Source organism: Ahaetulla prasina, chromosome 1, assembly GCF_028640845.1.
Source record: "Ahaetulla prasina isolate Xishuangbanna chromosome 1, ASM2864084v1, whole genome shotgun sequence".
Taxonomy (NCBI): domain Eukaryota; kingdom Metazoa; phylum Chordata; class Lepidosauria; order Squamata; family Colubridae; genus Ahaetulla; species Ahaetulla prasina.
In genome coordinates, this window is record NC_080539.1 from 63,613,509 (window position 1) to 63,638,621 (window position 25,113).

The following is a 25,113-nucleotide window of genomic DNA, read 5'->3' on the forward strand; positions in this document are numbered from 1 at the left end:
TATCTCACTGTGGGGCTACTGTAGGTGGCCAATTCCATACTGTAATTCAGTAGGTATGGAAAGAGATAGGATCTGACAAAAATGGCAGTACCGTCAATTGTTCTCTGTGCCTCCCCTTTTACACTCATCCTGTTACCACACAAGTTGAGTCAACTAAAGTGTAAAAAACACCCACAGGAATCGCAAGGAGAGAGTCAAGTCATTGGCAGAGATTCTCAAGGGAGAGCACTTCTGGCTACTACATAGTCAGAAGAAAGACACCAGATTGCAAATCAGCATCCCTCCAGGGTAATCGTGTGGAGTAAGGTAATGGTTTCTCCCAGATATGGTTGCAGATATCTCTTTCAAAGTACAGTCATTTCTGGGAGGAAACATTACCTTGCCCCACATGATTATTCTGAAAGGATGCTGCATTGTGATCTGATGCCTTTCTTCTGGCAACGTAGTACAGTGGGGACTGTGTGGAGGAGGACACGTAAAAGGCTGGGGCAGTAAAACAATGAACAATCTATTGTTCTGTTCAGTGCTGCAGGAGGGGGAGGAGCAAAGCTAATTTCCCTTGCAATTTTAAAAAAATATATATATATATAACTGTAGTGTATTTGTATTGCTGGCAAAAAAAATTATCATTTCCAGCAAAGATATTTCTCTTTTAACCTTAGCTGGTGCACCTTTTTTTTTTTTACAAAGTAAAATTTCTGCCTAGAAAGAAATTGAGAACCTTACTGTTTCCTATTCAGCAGAGATACATAATCTGAAACCTAGAGATGTATGCCTTCTATACGCCCCAGCAACTCTGCTAAAGCTGTTACTGAATTTTGGTTTTTAATATGAAAGAAGAAGAAAGTTAAGTATGGTGTTAACAGTAGGGTCAATTGCTGTAAGGTTATCACTACAGGAAAAATTGAGCATGGACAACTGCCACTTAGAAGAAAATGGATTAATTACAAATTTTCACTTGTAAAGCTAACCAATTATAATTATTATTGGCATTCATTTATATTTATATTAACTTAATTTCATTTTTTTTCTTGGCTGCACTTAGTTGCTCCCTTTTCTACATTGGATAAACTGTATGAATTGATGCAGGCTCCTTGAAATGTAGAACATTTTTTCCTAGAATAGATTTCCCTCAAGGGGAAAAACAGAAATCCCTTATTTTAGTTTTTCTCCTGAGCAACTAGTTTTGTTACTCATAACTGATATTGTACTGGCCATGTTACTATATATATTTAGCTACATCAAATCTTCTTATGAGCAGAAATAATTTACTTGCTCCATTAAGAGCAATCTAAAATTACAAAAATTAGATCGCTGATTTAAATGATAACAAAATCCTAGCAATGGGATACAGTAATTCCATATTTATGCCAATGCAAATGAAAATGGGATAGGACAAGTTATGAAAGGATAAGCCAAACTTTTAAGAGCTGTCTTTTTTCTAAACAGAATTCCTAATTTGTTTTACATTTTGGTCTATTTTTGTCTCATCTCTGAACTATGTAAAATGGCCTGGTAATCATTCAAGATTTGTATACAGGATGTATGATTTAAACAGATATTACCCAGAGCAGAAGAAAGTTTAGAAGAAACAGAACAGAGTTTAGTTTCTTTAAAGCAGCACCACTGGGGAGTGATGGTGCCAGCTGTGTATATATTTACATAAAAGCAAGTGTAACATGTTGGGAATCAGTGACCTGTTCAAAAAGGGACACAGACTAATCTTACATCAAGTTTTCAAAGAACAGATGCTCACCTCAGATACCTTACTTTTTGCCAACTTATATTAACATTTCTCTACTATCTTCAATCTGTCCTATTTTCTGCTGTTTCCCATCCCAATTGTAATGGTATGTGGGAATGATCACGGGAGACAGAAGTTTAGTTAGTAGTCTGATAAAAGAAGCTTGAGTGCAAAAGCACTAAAAATATCTCAGAAGTACCCTTCCTAGTTTTCAGGAAAATAAAAGTGAAAGATGGGGAGGTACTTTTAGACTTGAAAACTTCTGTTAATGTAACCTCACCATAAAGATGGAGCTAGAACTCCTCATTGTGCTGCAAGATTAACACTAGATTAGATTAATCCCTAGTGCTGCCATGTAATGGGGTGAGCTCCCGTTACTTTTCCCAGCTTCTGCCAACCTAGCAGTTTTGAAAACACGTAAAAATGCAGGTAGAAAAAATAGGGACCACCTTTGGTGGGAAGATTAACAGCGTTCTGTGCGCCTTTGGCGTTGAGTCATGCCGGCCACATGACCATGGAGACGTCTTTGGATAGCGCTGGCTCTTCAGCTTTGAAATGGAGATGAGCACTGCCCCCTAGAATCGGCAACGACTATGCGCAAGGGGAAACTTTACCTTTACCTTTAACAGAACAGTGATTTGATCTAACCTTTACTTTAAAGCCTTTTGTGGTGCAACATCAGGACACATCGGTCAATGTCTTTTCGAAACTGAATCTGCCATCAAGAAATGGGGGCTGTTTCTGGTTCCACAGCCTCCCACAGTTCAAAGTGAGAGGGTTAGGCGGAAAGCATCCTCTGTGGTGGTCTCCTATTTTATGGAATACTTCTGGAGCTACAGATGGTCCCTGTTTTTTGGCATTTCACCAACTGACCAGAATGAGGGCTTTTTCTGGGTATTTGGCCTTTAATGAGCATCTTTAGGAGAGTTAATTCTTTGATAATATTTAATTATTTATGCTGGATGGCACAGTTCATTTTGTGTTTTTGCTCTTATTATATCCCACCCCAACTCCTTTTAGATTGGGGTATGTTCTAAACTCATTGAGTCAGTATCCAAATAATTGCTGGATAAACCTTTATATTATCCAATTCCAACAAGGTGGTAGGGTGGGGTTTTTTGTTTTGTTACCTCTGACTCTTTGTAACTCTGGGATGGACACAGATTTGCTAGAATTTTCTGTCAGTAACTACTTTTTTAGGTTCTTGAAAGCTCATGCTCAGATGTCAATCATAACAACTAGACTTTGATTTTTTCCAGGATCAGAGCCTTTTCAAATACTTCAGCTGATACTGACATTATATGCCCAAAATATTTAAGTACTAACCTCAATCACATTTTACTTGATCTATTTTATTTTCTTGCCTAGGGTACCTAAAACTATATCTCCAGTGTCACCATTCTAAGAAATTGATTTTTCTTCATTCATCATTTTTGATGAAGCAACTTTCACAGATACATAGTACAACTGGGAAGAACATGGCCTTGCAACATATAATGTTTGCTGGCAATGTGTCTTTAACGTGTAAAACTTTGCACTTTACAATATTTGTCTAGATTTGTCATTGTTTTTCTCTAAAGGAGTAAAAAAGTTCTTTATTTGGTTGTTAAAATCAGCATTTCTTGGACTTTTGAGTCCAGGAAGGGTAAGTTGACTTCCATTACTTCATCACCTAGTATTGAGTTTGCCCTAGCAAAGTTATTTGCTGTGATTTCTTTGTTTGATAGTTGTGAGCCACCCAGAGTTGTTGAGAGTTAGACAGCATACAAGGGATGATTATGAAGAGGATGATAAAAATCTTAGGTCTTTTTTCATGTGTTTTTACATTATTGAACAATACCAAGATAACATTATCAAATGCCAAAGGAAAGAGCTGAGTATTCTGGCTTGCTCAGCTCTGCATTTCAGCAAATGGAACTCAACTTTTCTTTCAAATTTCATTTTTAGTTTCCAAGAAGGATGCTGGAGTTGACTGGGGACAAATGAGAATGAACAAGCTGAAGCCTAATCCAGAGAAACTACACCACTTTTTCATATTGGTCTCAGATGAAATTAACTGCCTTCCTTGCATCAAGTACATCATTTCTGCAGATGGTAATACAATACAGTAGATCAAGATTTTTTTCAATTGATTTACCAAATGAAACCATACTATAAAGCATGAATTTAATAATAATAACAGAGTTGGAATGGACCTTGGAGGTCTTCTAGTCCAACCCCCTGCCCAGGCAGGAAACCCTACACCATTTCAGACAAATGGTTATCCAACATTTTCTTAAAAATTTTCAGTGTTGGAGCATTTACAACTTGGTTGTAATTATCTTTGTTTTATCTGTATTTTAGTAACAACCAAGCCATAATATTAATATGTGGTGGCTCAAATTGGTCAGATCATGGAGATTACTGTAAAAGTTGCACTGAATACCATGTTTCCCCCAAAATAAGACCAGGTCTTATTTTCTTTTGAGTCCCAAAATAAGTACTAGGGCTTATTTTTGGAGGGTGTCTTATTTTTTCCCCATGTACAGGAGGCCCACTTCTTCTGTTTGCTTGCAGTGGGGCAGGAGGCCAAGCGGCACACCAGTGCCACTGCTGCAAGGTAGGGGAGTGGAGTTGCCCCACATGTCTCACACCGGCTTACCTCAGGGGCCCTGCATCCAGGCCACCCACACCCTGACATCTGTCTCATCTCCAGCAGCCATGTCCAGCAGGATCACGCATGACCACTGGCCCACTTCTACTTGCTCATGGCCACAACGGACCAGGAGGCTGAGCAACATGTTGGTGCGATGGCCACAAGGCAAGCAGAGCTGGGCTAGCGGTCACATGGGCTTCTGCTGCAGATAGTTGCTGCTGCTGCTGCTGCTGTGAGATGTTGGGGCATGGATGGCCTGGCTGCAGGGGCCCTAAAGTAAGCTGGTGTGGGGCACGTGGGACAGCTCCACCTCCCCACAGTACTGTGAGCAACCAAATACAATGGTTGGTTGTGCAGGGTCTTAAGTGGCACTTATTTTGGGGGTAGGGCTTATATTAGGCACACACATAAAACAGGCTAGGGCTTATTTTCAGGATAGCTCTTATTTTCGGGGAAACAGGGGTAGATATTTTCAACAGTGTACCTCTGATTATGGAACTGCTTCAATTTATATTCACTGAACTCATCATTGCAGGATTTCAGGCAGACCCCAAATACCCAGCTCTTTATTTTGACTTGGATAGGACTTTACTAAGTTTAATGCTATCTGTTAATTTGGATGCTATTTTCTTACATTTTTATTATTGTGATAATGAAGCAAATTTATACAAATTCAAATGATTAATTAACTAAAATAATAACTGCTCAATTCTGCAACCCTTTTTAATGTAAATGTTTTAAATAGTTTAAATCGATTCACAATTCAAGAAAAATTGCCTTGAGTTAAATGGAGCCAACTTTATTTTCTAATGTCACATGTCTACATTTTCCCTTGTGACTTTTTGTAATGTTTGCTTTGATTATTTTACATATTCCATCACCACTGTTGTTGCTATTCCAAGCAACTGGCACTTCTATTAACATTCTACACAGTAGGTTGCAGAATGAATTACAATTACTCATCGTCTTTTAAAAGGGTTTTACAACTCAGGGTATCAAGACTTGTCCATAACTCAAAGACAGAAAAAAGGAACAAAGAACCATAAGAAACTGGAGGGGTATGTTTTCACTCATTATATAGGAATCAAATATTTAATTCTATTGCTGTGCATTGGAATCAGTTTTCATGCAATAAACAAGTAATACTAATAAAACACATTGTTGCTTTGTTTTATATTTTCCCCTCTCTTTTTCAATTGCTACAGAGTATATGATCTCATGCAATGTGTATATATATGAAAATGGAATTGTTTATTGCAATTATACATAATTAATTATATAATTGTTATATATATTATACAGAAAGGACCTTGGAGGAGACCCTACACCAGTGATGGTTAACCTTTTTGTTGTTGCGTGTCAAAAGTGGGGAAGCATGGGGGGGGTTGCATGCACCTGTGCCCACACCCATAATTCAATGTGACCACCACCACCCCGCACATATGCGCATGACACTCCCCGCGCTCCCCCTGCTTCTGGCACACAGAGGCTTTCTTGGAGCCTGGGGAGGGTGAAAACGGCCTTCCCCTCCCCCGAGGCCCTCTGGAGGCCAGAAATGGCCTGTTTCCTGACTTCCTGTGGGACCAGAAGGCCCATTTTTCACTCTCCCCAGGCTCCAGCGGCCTTCTAGGAGCCTGGGGAGGGTGAAAACGGCTTTCCCCACCCCCTACGGAGGCCCTCCGGAGGCTGGAAACAGCCCATTTGCCAACTTCCAGTGGGCCCGGAAGGCCTGAAAATCAGCTGGCTGGTGTGCACATATGCACTGGAGCTGAGCTAGGGCAATGCTTGCATGCCCACAGATATGACTCCGCATGCCACCTGTGGCACGCGTGCCATAAGTTCGCCATCAAGGCCCTATATCATTGCAGACAAGTGGTTGTCTAGTCTCTTCTTGAAACCTCCAGTGATGGCACACCCACAACTTCTGAAGGCAAGCTATTCCACTGGTTAATTGTTCCCACTGTTAGAACAACATATTTATTACACAACATATTTGTATTATACAATGTATTTACATAGTACTGTGTATTTACTTACTTATCAATCAATCAAATTTAGTTGCCACCAATTTCATTTTGACTTGTTGTAGCTTACAACAATTAAAATGCCCATGAATTGCATGACAGTATAAGCAACAAAACACCCACACCTACAGTAAGAAGTAAAACATTAAAGTATTCACTAACATGTTCATGGAAAATAATCTAATAAAGAACACAAAACAGTATAATGCCCTACCATTATAGTTAACTAGAATATACTCCTAATTACAGCAACAATTTTATGCAATCAAACAATGTAAACTTGCAAAATAGAAAGAAGTCCACAGGCTCTCTCTTATAGCTTGTCTTTCTTGCTTTCCGGAAGATGCTCACAGTGGGGGTTTACTTAATTCCAAAGGAAGCTGTGTCATAACTTTGATGTTACAGCAGAAAAACATCATGTCCTAGCCTGATCCCCTTTATCTCAAGAAAATGTGGGATTAGCTAGAGTTTCTCCCATAATTAATACACCAATTGGTTCTAATTGGAACACAGCCTGCTTCTTAGAGCAGAAAGACTGACCATTTGTTGAAGTCATGTCTTCATCTCATGGCCAGCTTGCTGTTGAGCTGGATAAAAGCATTCTGGCATGAAAACAGTGTTTTGTATTTTAATGCTACAGTAGTACGACACCCTTTGTTATGGATTCTTAGTTTGTTTGTTGAGGACCGTTTTGGAAATTGATGATTTGTTGAAATTTGGCTGTGCCAGACCTGGAATTATTAAGTTACAATCTATCAGTACTTGGAGGTCACAAGTTGCTAATATTTGAAAGAAGATGAAGAATCAAACCAATGGATTGCATTCTCTAACACAGTATTTTTCAGCCTTAGCAACTTTAATATGTGTGGACTCCAATTTTCAAAATTCCCCAGACAGCATGGTTTAGTATGTGTGGACTTCAACTCTGCAACTGGGGAACTATGGGAGTTGAAGTCCACACCTCTTAAAATTGGCAAGCTTGGGAAACATCGATGTAATCCACATCCCTATTGGAAGCATGCACAATGCTTCACTGATTTATTATTTCTACTAGCTGCCTCTTTTCTCTTTGATGTTCTCTATGGAACTGATCTATGTATTTTTCTTAAACTTGATAGTCAGGGCAAAGGGTAAGGGAAGAACTAAGATATCAGTTGGGCTGCTTCAGAACTAAGATATCAGTTGGGTTGTCAAGGTCATAGTATTAGAAATGGCATCTCCATCTGAAGGCAAGGGGAAGCCATAGCTGAGATGAGAATATGATTCTGAATTGAGGATTCAGGGTAAAGAAAGAATAGATCCTATCAATGGCAGTGAATATGGTTATAAACTTCCTTGGTGGGTGTAAAAACCAAGTCTAAATGAAACAATCACAAAAGACATCTTGTAGGAGTTTACGTGCAAGGAAATAAAAAACTGAAGGAGAGTCAATCAAGAAAAATATGAAAATGGAGAGGTGGATGGAAACTAGGAAAAGTATACTTTAATGTGCACTAGAAAATGCATCAGAACTACACCAAAACAAATATATTGGTGCTTTGCTTCTAATTTTAATTTATAAGAAGATAATACTTATATTACATTTTTGAATTTTGCCATTGCAAAAACCTCCAGTCAAAAACCTCCAGTAAACTAAACAAATACAGGTCGTCCTCGAGTTACAACCACAAGTGAGCCCAAAATTTATGTTATTCAGTGAGACATTTGTTAAGTGAGATTTGCCCCACTTAAGGACCTTTCTTGCCAGTTATTATGCGATTCATTGCAGCTGTTAGGTTAGTAACATGGTTATTAAATGAATCTGGCTTCCACATTGACATTGTGTGTCAGAAGTTTGCAAGAGTGGATCACATGACCCCTAGGACATGGCAACTGTCATAAATATGAACCAGTTGTCAAGGGTCTGAATTTTGATCATAAGTGTGAAATATGCCCATAAGTCACTTTTATCTCAGCGCTGTTGTAACTTTGAATGGTCACTAAATGAACTCTTGTAAATCGAGAACAACCTGTACCAAGTGATGAGCACTCAGTGGCCCGATCAGGGTCAGAGCTTCCGTTTACAATCTGAAAAGAAAAAAGTCACACGATAACTGCAGAAATTCCTTTCTGCAGAAGAAGTGGTCTTCTGTTTCATGTTCAGACGACATAACAGTATCAGGACAAAGCACTTAATAGTTGTGTGTGTGTGTGTGTGTGTGTGTGTGTGTGTGTGTGTGTGTGATGTGTGAGGAGGAGCACGTGTGTGTGGGGGGATAACTTGTCCCATTAAAACTACTTCGCTCTCGGAATGTCTATCCACGTGAAAGGGAATATTAGTGAGGGTAAAGAGTGATTCTTCATAACGTTCTACAAAAATTATTAGGGGGAAACCAACAGATGAGAATACAGCCTGTGGAGATAGGACCTGAGGAGAAGAATAAGGCAGAAGCGAGGCCATAAATCTACAGCTCGCCTTCGGGCGGGCGAAGCGGCGCGCGGCGAGGACAAGCGAGAGGCGAGAGCGTGCGCAGCGCGGTCTCTCCAAGCGGCGTAGTTGAGCGCTTTGGGCGCGTCTCGCCTTGAGACCCTTCCACTTGAGCTCAGGCGCCTCCTTATCCTTAGGCAGACGCCGACTCTCAGTCAGAGCCTCAGTGGAGCGGAGACGCTCTGGGGCGCAGCTACTCCGGCGCTCCCTCTCTGCACCGGCTGAAGCGGGCAATCATGGACCATGGCCCCAAAGAAGGGGACGCTGCCGGGCCGACTGCTGGCGGCGCCGCGCGAGGAAATAATGCCGCCGCCACCACCACCACTGCCGCCTCCTCCTCCTCCGGCGGCGTGGTCGTGCAAGTGCGCGAGAAGAAGGGACCCTTGCGCGCCGCCATCCCCTACATGCCGTTCCCTGTAGCCGTTCTCTGCTTGTTCCTCAACACCTTCGTACCTGGACTAGGTAAGCCGCTCCTGCCCTTCAAAATTGAGCGCCCGCTAGGGGGCGCTCGCATGACTCCACCTGCCGGGGAAAAGAAAACAAAACACCACTAGGCAGGAATCGGGACGTGCCCAAAACCAGCGGAGTTCCTCAGTAAGCGAGGCGCAACTTAGCCGCCCAGGTGCGAAGGTGTAGCCTAGCGAGGCTGCTGGGCGGGATATTCCGTCTTGCGTCGGTCTCTTCCTTGACGTTTTGGGCTAGCGGGGAGCTGCCACTTAGGCGGACGCCTTCGCTGTCGCTCTCGGGCGGCTACTTGATTCCGCCGGTTATCCCGGTTACTTGGGAGGTGGGAAAGTGAGTCTATTATAAACGTTCACTTGCAAATGCGTCAAGATAACTGTCAGGCTAATGAGAGCAAGTCGCACGGAAAAGAGGAAAGTTCACACAACACGTTTGACGGCTGTAATAACTTCTCTATAGTAGTTTCACTGGAGGAAGTAGAGTGGGGAGCCTGCAGGATTTCTTAAAGGGGAAAGAAAAAGACAGACTTAGACTGTATAGAATATATAGAACAGTACAGAATATATTATACATATAATGTATACAGTCCAGGACTATCTTTTTCTTTGGCAGTTGACCAAAAAATATACAAGCCTAAAAGCATTTTTAATTGATGTTGGTAGAACTGTATTCCATTTGATTATCCAAAGTTCTGGAGCTAAGGACTATAATCATCTTTATCCTCTGTGAATTTCTTTCAACTACTATTAAAAATAGTACTCATTTAAGTTAGTAACTGTTGCTAAGTACTGGGGTTTTGAATTTTGTAAACTGATTTCAGCATTGTTTATCCTGAATTCATTGTGATGTTTTAGAATGGAGCCAGGAGAAGTTGTTCTTAGAATAATTAATTCAGAACCCCAAATAAAAGCTGAATAATGCCTTTTGCTCGCTCAAGTTCTGCCATTCTTGTTAGGATATGAACAACTACAGGTGGGGAAAGAAGTATAAGCATCTTTTGCTTTAATTGTAAGAATATATATAGTAACATAATATACACATTATCTTTTAAAGTTGCTGGGGTTGATCTGCAACCACCTGGCAAAACATTTTTTGCGTTACATTATTGGATTTTCTTTTTGAACACCAAGTTCTCTTCAATAGAAGCCTCAATTCTCTACAAAATTTCCATTTAGTGGAAATACAAAACTCTTTCACATGGTGAAACAGGTCCATCTCAAATGGAAAAAGAGTGGTGCATGGCCATTAGAATGGGAATATTTAGAGAGAAAAAAGTCAACATCCAGAATCAGAAGTCAGTTTTATCAGAGATAAGATTACTTAAAAATAGTTTCATGTCATCTCATAGCTGAATTATACCTCTGCTGATATGAAGATTCAGAGAAGCAAAAATCCCATCTGTTGTATTTTTCCTTGCTGTATCTGATATGACAACCTGTCAAAAAGATGAGTTATTTTCTTCTTCTAGCTATATTGGCTATTCATGAGCGAAATTTCTCTTTGTATTGCTTTTCCTTTGAGAAATGTTAAGTTTTCCAATTATTTAAACTTCTAATGTTAATATAGTCAGGATAGAATGATAGAACTAGAGGCTATTTTAAAAAAAAAAAGAACCCAGAAGAGAAATTGTGATAATGTTTTCTTTATTTTGAAGAAATACTGTAATAATTTCGTTGTATATATGATGTACAATGACAACAAAGGCTATACTATAAATACTATGGAAAATATTAGCAACTGTGTGTGGTTGGCAAAATTCTTGAGTACAAAATAACTGGGTAATGTGACCTTGAGCAGCACTGAGTGAGATAAAACTTTACATATGCTGACATTGTTAAAATAGCATGCTGTTTAATCCTACTGTAAATATCTTAAAAGCCAAAGGATATTGCCATGGAATTGGCTCTAGACGTTCTTTTGCATGGTGTGATATTACATCAGCACATTGTTGATAATAATTCATGTGAATAGTTGTTATATTTTAATTAAGTTTTAACTTTATGAAATGCCAATCAGCATAAATGAGTTTCCTAAATTTTATGTCCCTCTTTGATAAGGTGCTGGTGCAATCTAAGACTACCTTCATATATCTCCATCGGGCAGGTTCCAAATCTCATAGCTACCAGTTCGCTCATGTGTGTGTGCGCACTCACGCATGCGCGGTACTTCTGTGCATGTGCAGAAACGTCCGGGTAGGTGGGTGGAGCCTCCCACCGCTGTTACCGGTTTGCCCAATCCAGTGTGAACTGGTAGCAACCCACCACTGATCTCCATGACGTATGGCATATATTCCAAAGGTGAAGAATATTTTGTAGTGTTTCCTCTGGAATTGCATTACAGACTCTTTTCCATAAATGAGAACTACCTTGTTTTACCTGCTGGGACTTCTCCTTTCCCCTTGTATCATAATTGTATTTTAGAAAACCATGCTATTCGAATCTAAGATTGTGTCCCAAGCTACTAAATCCACCAGTTAAAGTTCTGTATTTGAGAAGGCGAGCTGACTGATTTGCTCCTCTGCCTCTCCATACAGAGAGGCTATTTGGAAGCATTCTGGAAGCAGAGAGACTATTTGGAAGCATCCTGGAAGCAGGTGCTATTTCAGAGTGGTCACAATTCATTGCAGCTGCTTCCAAAATAGTGCCCACTTCTGGGATGGTGCCACACTGCCTCCATGTAGGAAGGCTATGTGGCAGAAAGGCTATTTCCCAAATGACATCTATAGAAAACGTAAATGACTGAGCTGTGGTGGAGATTAGGGAGGAGGATGTGAGACCCAGTAGGGTGAAAAACTGGCTCAAAGCCTGCAGGGACCTGGCAGAGAGGGATATGGAAGGAAGTTAGTCAGGGGAGCTGCTGCAACATACCTATAATTGATCATAAGAGTAGGTGAATTTAGAAGCACCTGAATTTGTGACCATAGGGGCGCTTCAGCGACCGTAAATTCAGGCAGGGCTCCTAAATCCCTTAATTCAGCACCATTGTAATTTTGAATGGTTACTGAATGAAGGGACTATTTATAAAGCATGACATCACATGCAGAATTATCAGATTCTGCAATTGATACAATGATACACCTGACTAATTTCTTCTTCAAATGAATCGATGACCCTTTTGCTATACACAAATATATAGCTTTGGATAATTTTCTTCAATAAATCAGTGAACAAGTATAATGTTTTTGACTCATTTAATTAACTCTTTTTAGCTGGCAGTGGCAGTAAAAAAGAGATAATTGTGGGTTCTTTCATCCTAATTCCTTTATTAAAAATTCATCAGTTGTTGATTAATTTGTGTAAAATATCTACAGGAAGTAGAAATAACATTCTTTTTAAAATCTTTTAAAACCTAAGTGTTGAAACAAAATTCATTTTCACAAGATTTATTATTTCCCATATACTCAGAGGTATTTTCAATTGTTGTTACCACTGATATTATTAATATCATTTACAGTATCCACATCTAACAAAAATATTTTTCTTGGAATTATTATCCCAAATATTTAAGAGATCCCAAACAAATAATTTGTAGTGTTTATATATTTTCATAGAAATCTGTTATAGAAAGTATGCAACAACACTTTCTTTTTTATTTATGTATTAAATTTATATGATTCCCGCCAACTCACACATAGGTGACTCCAGGCAGAGTCCAATGCTAAGTTAAACATTAATTTAGCATTGGAAAACAGGAACACATGATTGCTTCACCTTCAGTCTCTGAGGGAAGAAAGGGGAAATGCTGACAGGTTTTCAATATTGTTAGTATAGCTTATATTAATAAATTAAGTACATATTAACAAAATATTTGTTATGCTGTAGATGTCCTGATCCAGTTTTCCTTAGAGGGCCGAGACTATTATGCAATTGGTGATTACTTTTATGCCAATTTATTGTATGTCCAGAAAATATACTTGGGTAGAGAAGCTTAAAAGTTGTTGATTAGACCAAAGTGTTATCAGCATGTAATTATAACTTGTATTTAATTTCAGCTAAATCTTAAATACCTATAGATTGTCTATTGAAACAGGGCAAAGATTATAAGGCAATGGTAGATATGTTTTAACATTCTTGACGGATTTTATAATAAGGCCACCCAGCATTTTTAATGACAAATATCCAATAGAATAAGATAATTTTAACTGTATTCTGAAAACTTAGTAGGGGGAGTAGCCAATGTAGTAAAGTGGGAAGGGGGATAACAGTTGTATAACAGTTGAACCACTATTATAGGTGGGAGTCAAGATTCGTAAGCCTTTTAAAATTATCAACAGAACCAATATTCAGTACGCCTAGATAGCATGCAGCAGAACAATAGATCAGGCTTAAACTACAGGGATCTATTCTTGGCTCATAATAAGTATTTTAACAGCAAAAAGCATAGGGAAATAATTGGAGGTAAGCCCACCAATAGCTTTACTTTGCTTTAGTCAATTGGCCATAGCAACTCTTTTTTCAGTAGAACTTAATCCCAACATTACAATTTAGCAAAGAGAGAACATTATTTTGAATGGATGCTACATATATAGAATTGATTTCCTTTATCCACTACTTTTCAGGCCTCAAATAAGAGGTGCAGGGACAAGAATTTGGAATTGAGTAAAAATGATGCTAGGATTTGAGAGTTGTTTGTTTCGTTTTATTCTCCTAAAATCTTTGTATTTCAGGGATAGTGACAACATTAAGCCATAGTACAATTATAATAGAGATAAGCAGCCTCAAAGTCTTAGTTCATATTTTGCATACTTATTGAACACATTTTCCTTCATTCACCCACACAATTCACTCATGGGAATGCAGGATGATTGGCTGAGCCCCAAGTTGTGCTGGTACACATTGGGGCAAATTCTTTCCCAGCTGTTGGGTTAGTTGTTATTCTGGCATTCCACAAATTGATCATTTGTGCATCTGCTTGCTGCTGGTGTTTCAAGAATGCTACTGCCAGATACTCAGCAGATGGTGAAATTCCTTGGGAAACGGCAGACATTCCTGAATTTCCTCTCTTTGGAAGACAGTAGGAAACTTGTAAAATTGATGTTGCTTTCATGGGATAAACCAGGTAAGAATTGTGATCAGATGAGCTACTTCTACTTTATTGTAAAGCTATATTGATAAAATCTTTCAACTGATTTCAATTCTCTCCCCTGTCTCATTTACAACACAAAAAAGTGGAGAAGGTCTCTTCTGAGCCTCTGGGCCCACCCATTGTCCAGTTGTGGCTGTGCTATCTCTTACCTAACTGCTGTCTTGGTTGTGTATCTTTGCCCAATCTCCAAGGTCTTTCTCACATATCGTACACAGCCCAACAGGAAAAATGATGCCAGTTTACTGGCAGACGCATTGGATGGAACTAACAAGTTCAAAGTACCAAATGCAAGAGGGAATTAATTGAGGAATGCCTCATATAAAAGATCCATCAGTGGAAACTACATGTTCTCAAAGACTCAGCTATAGAAAAGAGCAGTAGGAATTTCCCTAGCATGGATATGAGGAGTAAAGAAGCAGTGGTCTTGATAATACTTGTCCAACTCCTAGCCAGAGTTTTTGAATTTGCCAGTCTATAAGTGTAAATAAATAAATAATCATGGTTGCCAAAGCTAAAAAGATTATAATCCAGATGGCAATTTCTTAAGCCAGTTTCATTTCCAGTGAGTTTCTGCAGGAGAGAAAAGCAGTCTAAAGCTGCTGTGCGGAACAGTCCTATAGCTTAATGTTATAGGTGAACCAAACCAATCCAGCTTATTCAACAAATTATTATTAACACAAATGATGAATTAGTTCAGTTTCTGAAGTCAGTTTTTTCATGAATAACAAATGTTTCATTTACACTGTTGGAATGCTTCTCTCAATTTTGTCCCTTCCTATTAGAAATTTTTAATTAACAGACATCCTCATCATGTGAAATGTAGGCATTTCTGAGATTTGGATTAATTTGTTTAGAGTTCAGATGTTAATATTAACTCATCATCATAGCAAGAGAGTAGTGAACCAGGCTTCCTACCTGTGTTTTTATTAGACTGATCAAACCTGTCTTCAAAAATATTCTTTTGCTAATATGGTTCAAAATATTTGTATGAATGTGAATATTTTTATCCTTCTAGCAAGAATTTTAAAGTTGTTAATTAAAAATTCTGGTATGATAGCTTTATTAAAAATACATCTTGAGCATTCTGAATACTTTTGCAAATCATTTGTACATTTTTTATCTGTTGATTGCAAAATATGTACTGTAATGCAATTATTACTAGAACTAGAGGTTTTTTTTTCCCCAAGCTGGTAATAGATGGCATGTAATTAGTAGTTGCAGAATTGTATTCGTAATGGTGTTAAAATCTCTCATGAATAATTTATTTGTATAAAAAAACTGTATGTTTAAGATGGGTGAAGTCTAAAAATTTTCCCTACTGGTTGTGTGGGCGTGGCTTAATTGGTGGGCATGGCTTGGTGATCAGATGACTGGGTGGACGTGGCCAATAACAATAAATAATAAAAATAATTAACAAAGTATAAAAAACAATAAGAGGTACCAAAAACCAACTTTCACACTTTACACACACACAACACAACACAACTGTAAAAGCAGCTGCACTTCACACAGCCACAAAAAGCTCAAAACCAACTTTACACACACACAACTCACACACACACACACACACACAATGCCACATACAGCTTTCTGAGATTTTGTGTGTTTGTGTAGTTAGAGTGAAACACTACAGAAACACACCAAATCTCAGAAAGCTGCACAAATATTTATTTTATTATTTTATTTTATTTTATTTTATTTTATTTTATTTTATTTTATTTTATTTTATTTTATTTTATTTTATTTATTTTATTTTATTGTGGGCTTCAAATCCCAGAGTTCCTCAGCCAGCAAAGCCAGCCATTTGATCACCGAGGAAATAGATTAGCTAAGCAATTGATTCTGTCTGGCTGAAAGTGAAACTGCTTTTGAACTGGAAAAAGAGCCATGCGTTCATCAGTAATCAGGTAAATGCCTTAGAATCTCTACTCTTACTTGTAGAAAACATGTTTTTTACAAGTAAGAGTACAAGTAAGGTTCTGTTGATGAGGAACTCAGGTGAGATAGCCAGAGGAGACTTTAATTTTTTTTTTAAGTTTAAAGTCTCTGCCGATCTCAGCTAAGGGGCGGGATCCTCAAAGGCTTTTTTTTACTTTTAAAGGCATGTTTCGGCTGAAGCAAAACCGACTTTTAAAAGTAAAAAAAACCAAAACTCTGCATATGGTGCAGCTCAGCAGAGGCGGGGGTGGGGCAGGGATTTTTGCTACCGGTCCTCCAAACCAGCAGCCACCATCGCTACCGGATTGCGTGAGCCGGTCTGATCTGGGAGCATTTCACCCCGGTTTAAGATAACTATTACAGCCATTAATGATTATTTAAAAGTAACAAGTATAAATTACATTTCATCTGAATCTGATAAATGAGACCTGTAGCAGAATCTGGAGCTGAAGTGAGGGGAGAAGTTAGGAGACTGACTAGCCTGGAATTGCTAGGGGGAGCAATGGGAAGCATACCCTCCCTAAAGTTTGCAGTGCTTATCTAGTAGTTTCTCTAGTCCAGGAGTCTCCAACCTTGGTCACTTTAAGACTTGTCAGTGTGTGAATCTGACAAGATTCCTGTTAATAGGCAAGTAGCAATAAACACACCATTCTGAACAACTGCCTGAGTCATCCTTGTTCTTTGCACCTGACAGTTCAATAATATTTTATAACTGTAAAAAATAAGATTTTCTTAGAAGCTTACAAACAAAATACAACACTAATTGTGAATTGCAGTTCTTGCCTAAGTTGAAAGTTGTTGTTTTTTTTAAATTTTATTTTGTCACAACATTATATACAAGCACATACAATGAAAGGAAACAATAGGACAGGAACGGTAGGCACTTTTGTGCACTTATGCACGCCCCTTATAGTCAGTCCTCTTAGGAATGGGGTGAGGTCAATGGTAGACAGTTTTTGGTTAAAGCTTTTGGGAGTTTGAGAAGAGACCACAGAGTCAGGTAGTGTATTCCAAGCATTAACAACTCTGTTACAAAAGTCATATTTTCTTCAATCAAGATTGAAGCAGTTAACATTAAGTTTGAATCTATTGTTTGCTCTTGTATTATTGTGATTGAAGCTGAAGTAGTCTTTAAACAGGAAGGACATTGCAATAGATGATTCTATGTGTTAAACACAGGTCTTGTCGGAGACAGCAGAGTTCTAAGTTTTCTAATCCCAGGATTTCAAGTCTGATGGTATAAGGTATTTTGTTGTTTACAGAGGAGCGGAGAACTCTTCTTGTAAAATATTTCTGGACTCGTTCAATTGTATTAATGTCAGAGATGTGGTATGGGTTCCAGACAGGTGAGCTGTATTCAAGAATAGGTCTAGCAAATGTTTTGAATGCTCTGGTTAGTAGTGTAGATTTTTTGGAAAAGAAGCTACGCAAAATTAGGTTTACAACTCTTAGAGCCTTTTTTGCTATGTAGTTGCAGTGGGTTTTGGCACTTAGATCATTTGATATGAAAACTCCAAGGTCTTTAACAGGGTGGGCGTCATCTGTAAGGTAATGTCCATCAAGCTTGTACTTAGTGTTTGGTTCTTTTTTCCAATATGAAAGACTGAGCATTTGCTGGTTGAGATTTGGAGTTGCCAGGTTTTAGCCAATCGGATATAAAGTCAAGGTGTTTTTGAAGGGTAATAGTATTGTTGGTGGTGTTAAATAGTTTGACATCGTCAGCAAAGAGAACATAATAACTTGAGATATGGTTTCAGAGATCATTTATGTATAGTATGAAGAGGGTTGGTCCAAGAACGCTGCCTTGAGGAACGTCACTTTTGACAGGAACAGGATTTGATAGAGCATTGCCAATTTTGACCACTTGTTGTCTGTTTGACAGGAAAGCAGTTATCCAATTGTGAAGAGGTCCTGAAATGCCGTAGGATTTTAGTTTTAGGAGAAGTTTATCATGTACTACTGAGTCAAAAGCTTTGCAGAAGTCTATGTAGATTGCATCTATTGCTTTGCCTTGATCAAGATTAGTAGTCCATATGTTTTTGCAGTGGAGAAGTTGTAAGTTACATGATAATTTTTTTCTGAAACCAAATTGTTTATTAGAGAGTAGGTTGTTTGTTTCTAGGTGGAGGGTAATGGATTGGTTGATGATAGATTCCATTACTTTGCAGGTGACGCAGCATAGAGAGATTGGTCTGTAATTTTCAACTAGGCTGGGATCTCCTTTTTTGAAGATAGGGATGACTGTGGCTAGAGACCAAAGTTTGGGAAGGGAACCAGTCGTGAAAGCTTTATCAAAGATTATGCTTAGGGGTTCTGCTATATTAGTGGAAAGTTTTTTTAAGAAGTATGCACATAGTCCATCAGGCCCAATAGATAAAGATGGTTTCAGTTTGAAGAGCCTTTTCAACATTATCTTCTGTGAAGTGTATATGTGTTAAGTCGTTGTAATCATTGTTGGTACGATTGGGGAATGTTGGATATGTGCCATCACTGTTAACAAAGACCGAGCCAAAGAATATGTTAGAGAGGTTTGCTTTAACTGTTTCATCGTTACATTCTTTGCCGTTAGATTCTTTTAGTGGTGGGATGGATCTTGATTCTTTAAGTTTATTGTTCACAAAATTATAAAAAGCACGATTGGAATTTGTGCACAGAAGGTCGTCTTCTTGCTTTGTGTAGTAAATGGTGCATTCAGTTTTTATTTGGTTGCAAATATTTCTGTAGCGGTTTTTGAAGTTTGCTACATGGCCCTTTTTGTTTCTTCTCCAGAGGGATTTTTTTTTTGATTGAAGGTGAAGTAGTCTTTAACAGGAAGGACATTGCAATAGATGATTCTGTGTGTTAAACACAGGTCTTGTCAGAGTCAGCAGAGTTCTAAGTTTTCTAATCCCAGGATTTCAAGTCTGGTGGTATAAGGTATTTTGTTGTTTACAGAGGAGTGGAGAACTCTTCTTGTAAAATATTTCTGGACTCGTTCAATTGTATTAATGTCAGAGATGTGGTATGGGTTCCAGACAGGTGAGCCGTATTCAAGAATAGGTCTAGCAAATGTTTTGTATGCTCTGGTTAGTAGTGTAGAGTTTTTGGAAAAGAAGCTACACAAAATTAGGTTTACAACTCTTAGAGCCTTTTTTGCTGTGTAGTTGCAGTGGGCTTTGGCACTTAGATCATTTGATATGAAAACTCCAAGGTCTTTAACAGGGTGGAGGTCATCTGTAAAGTAATGTCCATCAAGCTTGTACTTAGTGTTTGGGTTCTTTTTCCCAATATGTAAGACTGAGCATTTGCTGGTTGAGATTTGGAGGTGCCAAGTTTTAGACCAATTGGCTACAAAGTCAAGGTCTTTTTGAAGGGTAGTAATATTGTTGGTGGTGTTAAATAGTTTGACATCGTCAGCAAAGAGAACACAATAACTTAAGATATGGTCACAGAGATCATTTATGTATAGTATGAAGAGCGTTGGTCCAAGAACGCTGCCTTGAGGAATGCCACTTTTGACAGGAACAGGATTTGATAGAGCATTGCCAATTTTGACCACTTGTTGTCTGTTTGACAGGAAAGCAGTTATCCAATTGTGAAGAGGTCCTGAAATGCCGTAGGATTTTAGTTTTAGGAGAAGTTTATCGTGTACTACTGAGTTAAAAGCTTTGCAGAAGTCTATGTAGATTGCATCTATTGCTTTGCCTTGATCAAGATTAGTAGTCCATATGTTTTTGCAGTGGAGAAGTTGTAAGTTACATGATAATTTTTTTTTGAAACCAAATTGTTTATTAGAGAGTAGGTTGTTTGATTCTAGGTGGAGGGTAATGGATTGGTTGATGATAGATTCCATTACTTTGCAGGTGACGCAGCATAGAGAGATTGGTCTGTAATTTTCAAGGCTGGGATCTCCTTTTTTGAAGATAGGGATGACTGTGGCTAGAGACCAAAGTTTGGGAAGGGAACCAGTCGTGAAAGCTTTATCAAAGATTATGCTTAGGGGGTTCTGCTATATTAGTGGAAAGTTTTTTTAAGAAGTATGCACATAGTCCATCAGGCCCAATAGATAAAGATGGTTTCAGTTTGAAGAGCCTTTTCAACATTATCTTCTGTGAAGTGTATATGTGTTAAGTCGTTGTAATCATTGTTGGTATGATTGGGGAATGTTGGATATGTGCCATCACTGTTAACAAAGACCGAGCCAAAGAATGTGTTAGAGAGGTTTGCTTTAACTGTTTCATCGTTACATTCTTTGCCGTTAGATTCTTTTAGTGGTGGGATGGATCTTGATTCTTTAAGTTTATTGTTCACAAAATTATAAAAAGCACGATTGGAATTTGTGCACAGAAGGTCGTCTTCTTGCTTTGTGTAGTAAATGGTGCATTCAGTTTTTATTTGGTTGCAAATATTTCTGTAGCGGTTTTTGAAGTTTGCTACATGGCCCTTTTTGTTTCTTCTCCAGAGGGATTTTTTTTTTGATTGAAGCTTTTTTATTGATATAGGTAATTTGTTTTTTTTTTATTTTGGTGGTGATTTGTGGTACATATAGTTTGATGATTCTATTGATTTCAAGTAGGAAAACTCTATAGTGGTCTTCGGCAGTGATACAGGTTGAGAATAGATTTTGCCAGTCAAGAGATGAGAGGTTGTTGTTTATAAGGTCATAGTTGGCTTTTTTGAAATTGTAGTTAGGAGTACTATTATTATGATGATTTATGTGAGGGCATATATTGAGACAAAAATCTATCATGCAGTGGTCACTGTTGGAAAAGGGTTCTTTTATTTGTAGTCCATAAATTGAGTTTGTGTTATTGCAAAAGATGAGGTCAAGGCAGTTGTTGAGTCTTGTATTGTTAGTTACTAGTTGTTCAAGACCTAGATCTGTAACGACATTGTATAGTGTAGTATGGATTGATTCAGTTGTACATTCCTTTGTTATCCAGTTAATAAAAGGGTAGATTTAGGTCACCCAGGAAGATGAGAGGATATGGACAAGAGGTAGCCCATGTTAGCAGTCTGGTTAACATATTTGCATGAGCGATGTTGTAGTCAGGGGCTCTGTAGCATAGTAAGAATCGAAGTGTGGTGTTAATGGACAGATCGCATACAATAGTTTCAGGAAAAGAAAGTTTATGTGCAACTTGAATATTTTTTAGGTTCAATGATTTTTTGTAAAAGATAGCCACTCCACCACCTCTGCGGTTTTCACGATCTGATCGAAAAACTTGATACTCTTTGTTTGAAATAATGGAGTCAGGGAGGGATGAGTTCAGCCATGTTTCACAAACAAATATAATATCAAATGTACCATTGTTTAACAATAGGATAAATTCAGATAATTTGTTTACAATACTTCTTGCATTTATTAATTTACATTTGAGACCTGCAGTGTTTGGTGTAGAAGAGGTAAGGGGCGTGCATACCTATTTTTGATTGATAGTTGATTGAGGGTTATGTACAACAGGTGGTTGAAGGAAGGTTGGTTGAGCAATGATTGGTTGTTCATTGGATGGTTGGAGATTTTGTATGGGTGGTTGGGGGTTAGTTGGTTGATCGACAGTTGATTGAACGGGTGGATGGCTGTTTCGATTGTCAGATGGATGAATGCCTTGAATGATGGATTGTTGGATGTTTTGATTGAAGTGTGGTTGAGTGATGGCTATTTGATTGTAAGATTTTCTTTTTATGTAGTCAGCACAGAAATCAATGTAAAGTTTGGTTTCACCTTCTTCTTGCCGTCGTTTGAGCTCTGAACGAAGTTCACGGGATCTAATACGTTGTAGGAATGATAGGTCTGGTCCAAGATAATATGCATAACAGCATAAAAATACTTTAAAATGAGTTTTTAAGAAATTATTTATTTATTTATCCAATAGAATCACATTCTTTGAATTAATCTTAAATGGTTTTTAAAATAATTTAAATTTATGATTGGCTGTCCTTTATTTCCTGCATACAGGGAAAAAGTGTATTTGTGAAAGAATATATTTTGCATAAATAGTTCCTGTTAATTTGCTATTTTAAAAATATTTCTGAGTTCATTCTTGTTGCCATGACAATTTCATTTTCATAAACACATTTTTGTGGTGTCTATGTCTGCTCCTATCTGACATTCTGGAAATTATATAAAATTGAAGAAAACAAATGAGTAATTTTGATATTCAACAGATAATGCTATCAATTTTGATTGATTATATATTTATGCATTTTATTGGGGTAATTTTACACTGCTTTGTGACCCCAAAATACTCCTTCAAAGTAGTATACAGTTCAATACAATAAATAGCTCAAATGCCAAAATCAAATGACAATACTGTATAATTGAGACCAAAATAGAGCAACTTACACACAATACATTTTCCTAATTGTTCCCATCATCAATCTCTTTCCACTTATGACTGTATGACTGTAACTTTGTTGCTGGCAATCCTTATGATTTATATTGATATATTGACCATCATTTGTGTTGTAAATGTTGTACCTTGATGAAGGTATCTTTTCTTTTATGTACACTGAGAGCATATGCACCAAGACAAATTCCTTGTGTGTCCAATCACACTTGGCCAATAAAAAAAAAATTCTATTCTAATTCTATTCTATTCTATTCTAAAACTAAAAGCTGGAAAAAAATCTTCACAGTTCATCCAATTCTCAGAAAGAGATGGAATCAACTGCTACCTGGAATCAACTGCTACATGAAACTTTCAATCAGTTTCATTGAAAATGCTTCCTACCGCTATACTATCAGTATCTTGCACAAATTTTTCGTTAGTATGAGAAAAAGTGATTGGGCTTTCATACCCAAGGTAGGCTTTATAAGAAGCCAAGCAGGATCTTTTTATAGTTCTGCTAACACAGTGTCAATTTAGCAAGCTGCTAATAAACACAGAGTGGGGAAGGGACATTTCAGATTTCAGAATAATTTGGGCAAGATATTGGTTAAGTCAGCTGCTGTCAAAACTTCAAGATAGCCCAGACTGGGAAACCAGAACCATAAATACAAATACTACCTTTACTGTAGTTTTAGTTACAGAATCTTGCAAGTTGGAAAGCGCTTCCCCTTTCCTCTGTCTTTACATTCCAGAGAATTAGGGAGGGTCAACTCTGAGATGTTTTATCCACCTCCACTTTTGTACTTAGATTTCTTTTTTCAGATCATTGTCTAGCCAGAAGTGTCAAACTCGCTGCATCACGTTGTTGTCAGGTGATGTATTGTGACTCCTCCCCCCTTTGCTAAAATGGGGGTGGGGGTGGCCAGTGTATGATGCATCTGGCATGCAGGCCGCGATGTTAACGCCCCTGGTCTAGGCTGTAGCCCTCCATCCTGTCTCTCAAAGTTATTCTGATAGTCCATTATAATTGCACAGTTAAGAATTAAAAAGATAAAAAATATCTGTGCCAAATATATAAATTATGTCTTATTTGATTGGCTATTCAATAAGCATGCACTGAGACAATAACACAAGCAATCATGCATGTACATACATGCAGCGCATCATCCCATCCTGCCCCAGGGACTGCTGGAAGCCACATTTTTACAGCTTTACATAAAATTCCAGAGTAGGTACTATATGAACTTCAGTGCGAATACTGTATACCACAGGAAAAGTGTAGCTACTGAGAAGATACATCTCCTAATTTCCACAAAATGACAGTGCTTTATAGCTGTGACCTGGAGTGAGCCAACTAGCAAATCTTACTGCCAGGGGAAAGTCAGTCCGATACGTATTCAAATTCTAAGCCATAAATTGCCTCTGAAAGTCTGCTAGTACAGTAATCAGCGCAGCTTGAGTTGAACCCAAGCTCATTTCTTTCCCCCAAAAGTTCACAGTCTCCAGGCATCAAGACAGGATCTCCATGGCATTCCCTGCCCATCCAGGGGGTCAAGATTTAAAACTGAGTACCATTTGTATATTGATGATGCTTAGCACTCATGCCAATGGATGACCTCACCCACTTGTCTCATGTAGATGTTGAATTGGAATACATAAGGAAAGTGTCAAACTCTGTGGAATTCTATATTGCAAGAACTTTGCATTACATCAGTCCCTATTAACACCAATTGAAACCAGCCCCAGAAAGAGAATCACTATAGTACAGTGCTCCCTGCTCCTAACTCTCAGCAATGGTCCAGAAGGATGCTTTGATTTTATTTTTATCCTGCCTCCCTTTTTAGAATTGAATGCTTCTGAAATACCAAGCAGAACCAGGAGAGTCATGACACCCTATTCTGGTCCTGCTAAACTCAGGCTGAAGGCTTGACCAAAATGGCTTCAAATAATTAGCTTCCTCCAGGCTCCATCTTATCCTTAATGTTGCACAAAAAAGGGGAAAGTTGGAAACTGGTTCTAAATTATCCCACACTGTCAGTTCCAGTGATGGCTTCATGAGCATGGAATGTACCATTGCCTTATTCAAGGCAGGTGGGATAGTCCACTCAGTCCAGAATGAATGCATCACTGTTTGAGCCAGGCCATTTGTCACTACCTAGGAGGCCTTAACCAGCTAGGAGGGGCAAGGGCTTAAGAAAAAGTTGACAACACTAACATCCTCAAGGATTTATGTCCTCATTGAGAAAGTTCTCAACAGTCACAACTATAGAATATAGGACCTACCTGACCAGGGTCCAATTTCATTGAATCTGAATGATTTTATTCATCAGATGTCTAATGTATTCCTGATAGCAATTCTTCATATATTCATCTTGTCCTTTAATCTCCATGAGACACTGGGTTGCTTTCAAAAGGGCCATTGGACACTGATAATCATAGAAAATAAT

At 38.3% G+C, this 25,113-nt stretch overlaps 1 protein-coding gene across 2 annotated transcripts in view; it reads left to right on the forward strand.

The window, feature by feature from the left end:
- Positions 1-3,696: 3,696 nt before the first annotated feature.
- Positions 3,697-25,113, forward strand: part of STUM (stum, mechanosensory transduction mediator homolog) — a 52,626-nt gene continuing 31,209 nt past the window's right edge. Inside the window, exon 1 of one of the 2 annotated variants that reach the window (XR_009153220.1) lies at positions 3,697-3,838. Coding sequence is in view for 1 of the 2 variants with exons in the window: in XM_058166184.1 (XP_058022167.1) it covers positions 9,107-9,332 (226 nt within the window). In the remaining variant the exon portion in view is untranslated. Of the gene's footprint in view, positions 3,839-8,938; positions 9,333-25,113 lie in introns of those variants that run through there. The other variant, XM_058166184.1, reaches the window with a different exon arrangement.